The following is an 8,306-nucleotide window of genomic DNA, read 5'->3' on the forward strand; positions in this document are numbered from 1 at the left end:
GTGGCAGGGGAAGGTGCCAGGATGGGGGGGTGGGTTGTAGGGGGGCGTGGACCTGACCAGGTAGTCACGGAGGGAACGGTCTTTGCGGAAGGCGGAAAGGGGTGGGGAGGGAAATATATCCCTGGTGGTAGGGTCTTTTTGGAGGTGGCGGAAATGTCGGCGGATGATTTGGTTTATGCGAAGGTTGGTAGGGTGGAAGGTGAGCACCGGGATGTTCTGACCTTGTAACTGAAATTATACATTGAAAAATACCTTGATTGTTTGTTAAGTCTCTCACCTGTTAGTGACCATGTAACTTTCTTTCATATGTGAACCACAAAACCTTTTTTTAAAACAATTGGTGTCAGCCCAGATAATATGTTAGCTCCCTGTGTGCTGTTTGATTAGATTAGATTCGCTACAGTGTGGAAACAGGCCCTTCAGCACAAGGGGTCCACGCCGACCCTCCGAAGAGTAACCCACCCAGACCCGTTTCCCTCTGACTAATGCACCTAAACACTATGCGCAATTTAGCATGGCCTATTCACCTGACCTGCACATCTTTGACTGTGGGAGGAAACTGCAGCACCCACAGGAAACCCACTCAGACACGGGGAGAACGTGCAAACTCCATACTGTTTAGACTGATTCGAATCTAAAATAAATGAATTAACAGTGTCTTACATGGATTCATGCAGTTTTTGAGCAAACTAAAAATTCACCCCACAAATATGTGTGTGTGTTTGTCTGAGGTGGGGAGTTGAGTATCTGTTATGTGTGAGTGAGTGTAAAAGGCTCTAAGTCTGTGAGAGTTTCTGTGTTGACAGCTGGACTGACTGATAGTTGTGATTCTGCACCAGTCCCTGTGCCTGGAGGAGGACTCCTCCAGTATCCCACAATCCCTCAGACCGGCCGGCCGGGTAAACATGGCGGACGGCGGCTCGGCGGGAATTGTCGAGCGGCTAAAGCGGTGTGTCAGTTGGTCGTGGACCTACCTGTGGGCGCTCTGGTTCGTCCTCGTGCTGGGCCTCCTCTACATCCTGCGGGCGCCGCTCAAACTCCACGAGAACCTCAGCGCCGGTAAGAGGCAGCGGACACCCCGGGTCCCGGTCAGTGTCCCTGCCGGCTCACTGTCACTCTTTCCCCGCCCACACTCTCCTCTTCCCCCCGGTGTCGGGCTCCGCGTTCACCACCTCCTGAGGGGGACGGCCGCGGACCCCCCTCACCGACCGCCATCTTGGCTGGGCCAGTGACGTCAGCAAGACCCTTCCCATATCACTGGGACACACAGGGAATGGGATCCACTGGGACTGGGACACACAGGGAATGGGATCCACTGGGACACACGGGGAATGGGATCCACTGGGACTGGGACACATGGGGAATGGGATCCACTGGGACTCACGGGGAATGGGATCCACTGGGTCTGGGACACACAGGGAATGGGATCCACTGGGACTCACGGGGAATGGGATCCACTGGGTTTGGGACACACAGGGAATGGGATCCACTGGGACTCACGGGGAATGGGATCCACTGGGTCTGGGACACACCGGGAATGGGATCCACTGGGACACACAGGGAATGGGATCCATTGGGTCTGGGACACACGGGGAATGGGATCTACTGGGACACATGGGGAATGGGATCACTCGGTCTGGACATGCAGGGAATGGGATCCACTCGGTCTGGACACGCAGGGAATGGGATCCACTGGGACACACGGGGAATGGGATCCACTGGATCTGGGACACACAGGGAATAGGATCCACTGGGACTGGGACACACAGGGAATGGGATCCACTGGGTCTGGGACACACAGGGAATGGGATCCACTGGGACTGGGGCACACAGTGAATGGGATCCACTGGGTCTGGGACACACGGGGAATGAGATCCACTGGGACTGCACAGGGAATGGGATCCACTGGGACTGCACAGGGAATGGGATCCACTGGGTCTAGGACCACACAGGGAATGGAATCCACTGGGATTGGGACTGCACAGGGAATGGGATCCACTGGGAGTGGGATCAACTGAAAATGGGATCCACTTGGACCACACAGGGAATGTGATCCACTGGATCTAGGACCACACAGGGAATAGAATCCACTGGGACTGCACAGGGAATTGGATCAACCGGGAGTGGGATCCACTGGGACTGGGACCACACAGGGAATGGAATCCACTGGGACTGGGACCACATGGGGAATGGGATCCACTGGGACTGGGACCGCACAGGGAATGGGATCCAGTAGGACTAGGACACAGAATCGTAGAGTCATAGAAATGTACAGCACTGAAACAGACCCTTCAGTCGAACTTGTCCATTCCGATCAAATGATGAAGGGCTTTTGCCCGAAACATCGATTTTCCTGCTCCTCGGATGCTGCCTGACCTGCTGCGCTTTTCCAGCACCACTCCAATCTTGACTCATTCCAACCAAATATCTGGACCTAGTCTAGTCCCATTTGCCAGCACTTGGCCCATAGCTCTCTAAACCCTTCCTATTCATAAGCCCATCCAGATGCCTTTTAAATGCTGCAATTGTATCAGCCTCCACCACTTCCTTTGGCAGCTCATTCCATATATGTACGACTCTCTGTGTGAAAAAGTTGCCCCTTAGGTCTCTTTTACATCTTTCCCCTCTCACTCTAAACCTATGCATTATAGTTCTGGACTCTCCCATGCAAAGGAAAAGACTTTGTCTGTTTATCCTATGCATGCCCCATATGATTTCAAAAACCTCTATAAAGTCACCCCTCAGCCTCCAATACTTCAGGGAAAACAGCCCTGGCCTATTCAGCCTCTCCCCAAAGCTCAAATCCTCCAACACTGGCAACATCCTTGTAAATCTTTTCTGAACCCTTTCAAGTTTCACGACATCCATTCCAAAGTGGCCTAACCAATGTCCTCTACAGCCATAACATGACCTCCCAATTCCTATACTCAATGCTGTGCCCAATAAAATAAAGCAGACCAAACACCTTCTTCACTATCCTATCTACCAGCGACTCCACTTTCAAGGAACTATGAACCTGCACTCCAAGGTCTCTTTGTTCAGCAACACTCCCTAGGACCTTACCATTAAGTGTATAAGCCCTGTTCTGATTTGCTATTCCAAAATGCAGCACTTCACATTTATTTAAATTAAACTCCATCTGCCACAGCTCAGCCCATTGGCTCATCTGATCAAGATCCCGTTGTACTTTGAAGTAACCTTCTTCGCTGTCCACTACACCTTCCATTTTGGTGTCACTTGCAAACTTACTAACTATACCTCTTATGCTCACATCCAAATCATTTATATAAATAGCAAAAAGTAATAGATTCAGCGCTGGTGCATGTGGCACACCATTGTTCACAGGCCTCCTATCTGAAAAGCAATCCTCCACCACCACCCTCTGTCTTCTACCTTTGAGCCGGTTCTGTATCCAGATGGCTAGTTCTCCCTATATTCCTTGAGGTCTAACCTTGCTAACCAGTCTCCCGAACGCCTTACTGAACTCCGTATAGGTCACGTGCACTGCTCTGCTTTCATCAATCCTTTTTGTTACTTTTTCAAAAATTTCAATCAAGTTTGTGAGACATGTTTTCCCACACACAAAGCCATGCTGACTATCCTAATCAGTCCTTGCCTTTCCAAATACATGTAAATCCTGTCCCTCAGGATTCCCTCCAACAACTTACCCATCACTGGCGTCAGGCTTAACGGTCTATGGTTCCCTGGCTTTTTCTTTCCACCTTTCTTAAACAGTGGTATCACATTAGCAGGCACACCTGATCAAGTCCTATATCCAGCACCTCCACCTCTGTAATATGGACATTTTTCATGGTGTCACCATCTATTTCCCCACATTCTATATCTTCCATGTCCTTCTTTCTCCTTTAATCCGTAAAATATCTGTCTCTTTGACTAACCTTTTGGTTATCTGGCCGATAACATTGGAATCCACTGAGTTGGGACCACACAGGGAATGGGATCCACTGGGAGTGGGACCACACAGGGAATAGGATCCACTGGGATTGGGAACACAGAGAATGGGGACCCCTGGGATTGGGACCACATAGAGAATGGGATCTACTAGGTCCGGGACCACTTGGGTAAATGGACTCCAATGGGAGTACGGCCACACAGGGAATGGGATCCACTGGGACTGGAATAACACTAGTAGTAGGATCCACTGGGACTGGGACCACACAGGGAGTGGGATCAAATGGGAGTGGGACCAGACCAGGAATGGGATCGAGTCGGACTGGGATCACATTAAGAGTAGTATCCACTCTTATGAATGGGGTCATTCTCCTGCCTTCTACCAGTAGCCTTTGATCCTCTTACTAATCAAGAACCTATCTATCTCTGTCTTGAATACACTCAATAACTTGCCCTCCACGTTCTTGTATGGCAGTGAGTTCCTCACATCAACCACCCTCTGGCTGAAGAAATTCCTCCTCATCTAGGGAAAAAGGGCCTTCCCTTTGCCCTGAGGCTGTGCCCTCGGGTTCTAGTCTCTCCTACTTGTGAAAACATCTTCTCCACACCAACTCTATCCAGGCCTCTCAGTAGGTTTCAATGAGCTCACCCCTTATCCTTGTAAATTCCATTGAGTACACATTCCGAGTCCTCAACTGCCCCCCTTATGACGAGCCCTTCATTCATGGTATCATTTTTGCAAACCTCCTCTGTACCCTTTCTAAGGCCAGCACTTCCTTCCTTAAATATGGAGCCCAAACTCTGCCCACTATTGGCATCTCCCCTCTTTGTCACACTGGGACACAGAGACTGTACCTCCTGTCTTGCTTTCTCTTCATCTCATATACACATGGACAAAATGACTGAGCTGCGAGACATTGAAGTGGGAGATAGTTGATGGGAGTTTGTGAGAAGATTTGTAGCTCGGGTGCTCGTTGTTGCGGTTCTGTTCGCCGAGCTGAGAATTTGTGTTGCAGACGTTTCGTCCCCTGTCTAGGTAACATCCTGAAGCGGCAGATACAAATCACTATAAATGCCGGAGGAAACATCACAGAACCGCTTCACAGGAGGCTCCCAAGCACTTAGGATGTCACCTAGACAGGGGACGAAACGTCTGCTACACAAATTCCCAGCTTGGCGAACAGAACCACAATTACAATCAGTATCTCTGACAGGTACTTGGAAACAGGCACTGATATACAGTCAGTAAAAAAACCAAAATAACTGTGGATGCTGGAAATGAGAAACAAAAACTGAAATTTTTGGAAAATTTCAGCAGGTTTGGCAGCATCTGTGGAGAGAAATCAAAGTTAATGTTTCGGGTCCAGTGACCCTTCTTCAGAACTGATGGTAGTTAGAAAAAAGTTGTTTTTTAATGCAGAAGATAGGGTGGGGGTAGGGGTAATGAGTAAATGGTAGGTGGAGATAGAGCCCAAAGGGAAGAACAGTTGGGCAGACAAAGATGTTGAAAGGGTTCAGAAAAGATTTACAAGGATGTTGCCAAGGTTGAAGGGTTTGAGCTATAGGGAGAGGCTGAACAGGCTGGGGCTGTTTTCCCTGGAGCTTTGGAGGCTGAGGGGTGACCTTATAGAGATTTATAAAATAATGAGGGGCAGGGATAGGGTAAATAGGCAAAGCCATTTCCCTGGGGTGGGGGAGTCCAGAACTAGAGGGCATAGGCTTAGGGTGAGAGGGGAAAGATATAAAAGGGACCTAAGGGGCAACCTTTTCACGCAGAGGCTGATACGTGTATGGAATGAACTGCCAGAGAAAGTGGTGGAGGCTGGTACAATTGCAGCATTTAAAGGGCATTTGGATGGGTATATGAATAGGAAGGGTTTGGAGGGATATGGGTCAGGTGCTGGCAGGTGGGGCTAGATTGGGTTGGGATATCTGGTTGGCATGAATGGATTGGACCGAAGGGTCTGTTTCCATGCTATATGTCTCTATGACTCTACAAGAACGAATGGCTACTAATGGGTAAGATGAGTGGCTAACAATGGGTGGGGTGTAATAGCAGCCAATGTGATAACAAGGAGACTGCAGGTGCACCTGGTGTGTGAGGATTGGGGTAACAACATGGGAAAATGTGCCCCAAGCCCTAAAATTGTTGAACTTTATATTGAGTCTCGAAGGCCATAGAGTTCCCAAGTAGAAATGAGATGCTGTTCTGCCAGCTTTTGCTGAGCGTCACTAGAGCACTGTAGCAAGTCTGAGACAGAAATGTTGGGTAGGAAATAAGGTGGTGTATTAAAGTGACAGGCCAATGGAATCTCAGACTGAACAGTGTGGACAGATTGTAGATGTTCTATAAAGCAGTCACCCAGTCTATGCTTCATTTCCCCAATGTAGACGAGACGGCATGTTACACCTTCAGTGGTTGCAGGGAAAGGTACCGAGGAGATGTGGGGGGAGTGGAGGAGGAGTGGACTGGGGTGGCCCAGAGGGAGTGGCTCTTTGTGGAAGGCTGACGAGGGAAGGGAGGAGAATATGTGCCAGGTGGTGGCATTCTGCTGGAGGTGGTGGAAATGGTGGCTAATGATGCTCTGGATGTGGATTCTGGTCAGGTGGTAGGTGAGGACAAGGGAGTCCATATCACTGTTGTGGGAGGGAAGAGACAGAGTGGGAGCTGGTGTGTGGAAGATGGTTTGCGTCTTTTTGAGGGCCCTGTCAACTACGATGCTGGGGAATTCCCTGTTGAATCAGAAGATTCCTACAGTGGAAGCAGACCATTCAGCCTATCAAGTCCACACCTAAGAACATTCCACCCAGATCTGCCCCCCCCCCCCCCCCCACGCTATCCTGATAACCCTGCATAGTTAATCCATCTAGTCTGCACATTCCTGGACACGAAGGGCAATTTAGATTTTAGACTGTGTGAGGAAACCCATGCAGACACTGAGAGAATGTGCAAACTCCACACACACGGTCCCCGAGGGTAGAATTGAGCCCGGGTCCCTGGCACTATAAGGCAGCAGTGCTAACCAGTGAGCTACTGTGCTGCCCCCAGGTTGAGGAAGAAAATCGACTTTTGGAGGTCCCCTTGTTGAAATTGACATCATCGGACCAGATGTGACAGAGACGGAGGAACTGACAGATTGGAATAAAGTCTTTCCAGGAAGGCTGGGCAGGTGATTGAGGTGTCAGTGGGGGAGCACTTTGGGACCAGCGACCATAATTCTATTTGTTTTAAAATAGTGATGGAAATGGATGGAACACATCTAAAAGTTGAAGTTCTAAATTGGAGAAAGGCCAATTTTGACATTATTATGCAAGAACCTTTGAAGCTGATTGGGGGCAGATGTTCACAGGTAAATGGACGGCTGGAAAATGGGAAGCCTTCAGAAATTAGATAACAAGAATCCTATATTCCTGTCAGGGTGAAAGAGAAGACTGGTAGGTATTGGGAATGCTGGATGACTAAAGAAATTGAGGGTTTGGTTAAGAAAAAGAAGGAAGCATATGTCATGTTTAGACAGGATAGATGGAGTGAATCCTTAGAAGAGTATAAAGAAAGTAGGAGAATATTAAGAGGGAAATTAGGAGGGCAAAACGGGGACATGAGATAGCTTTGGCAAATAGAATTAAGGAGAATCCAAAGGGTTTTTACAAATATATTAAGGACAAAAGGGTTACTAGGGAGAGAATAGGGCCCCTCAAAGATCAGCAAGGTGACCTTTGTGTGGAGCCACAGAAAATGGGGGAGATACTAAATAAATATTTTGCATCAGTATTTACTGTGGAAAAGGATAGGGAAGATATAGACTGTAGGGAAATAGATGGTGAAATCTTGCGAAATATCCAGATTACAGAGGAGGAAGTGCTGGATGTCTTAAAACGGTTAAAAGTGGATAAATCCCCAGGACCTGATCAGGTGTACCCGAGAACTCTGTGGGAAGCTAGAGAAGAGATTGCTGGGGCTCTGGCTGAGATATTCATCTCATCATTAGTGACAGGTGAGGTGCCGGAAGACTGGAAGTTGGCAAACATGGTGCCAGTATTTAAGAAGGGCGATAAAGACAAGCCAGGGAACTATAGACCAGTGAGCTTGGCCTCGGTGGTGGGCAAATCGTTGGAGGGAATCCTGAGGGACAGGATGTAGATGTATTTGGAAAGGTAAGGATTGATTCAGGATAGTCAACATGACTTTGTGCGTGGGAAATCATGTCTCACAAACTTGATTGAGTTTTTTGAAGAAGTAACAAAGAAGATTGATGAGGGCAGAGCAGTAGATGTGATCTATATGGACTTCATTAAGGCATTCGACAAGGTTCCCCATGGGAGACTGATTAGCAAGGTTAGATCTCATGGAATACAGGGAGAACTAGCCATTTGGATACAGAACTGGCTCAAAG

At 48.5% G+C, this 8,306-nt stretch overlaps 1 protein-coding gene across 4 annotated transcripts in view; it reads left to right on the plus strand.

Moving 5' to 3' along the window:
- The first annotated feature begins 873 nt into the window (after positions 1 to 873).
- Positions 874 to 8,306, plus strand: part of LOC122563035 (suppressor of tumorigenicity 7 protein homolog) — a 165,550-nt gene continuing 158,117 nt past the window's right edge. Inside the window, exon 1 of one of the 4 annotated variants that reach the window (XM_043716367.1) lies at positions 874 to 1,059. In XM_043716367.1, the coding sequence (XP_043572302.1) occupies positions 906 to 1,059 (154 nt within the window). In that variant the 5' untranslated portion in view covers positions 874 to 905. The remainder of the gene's footprint in view (positions 1,060 to 8,306) is intronic. The other 3 variants (XM_043716366.1, XM_043716362.1, XM_043716363.1) reach the window with 3 other exon arrangements.

This window comes from Chiloscyllium plagiosum, chromosome 26, assembly GCF_004010195.1.
Source record: "Chiloscyllium plagiosum isolate BGI_BamShark_2017 chromosome 26, ASM401019v2, whole genome shotgun sequence".
Classification (NCBI taxonomy): Eukaryota; Metazoa; Chordata; class Chondrichthyes; order Orectolobiformes; family Hemiscylliidae; genus Chiloscyllium; species Chiloscyllium plagiosum.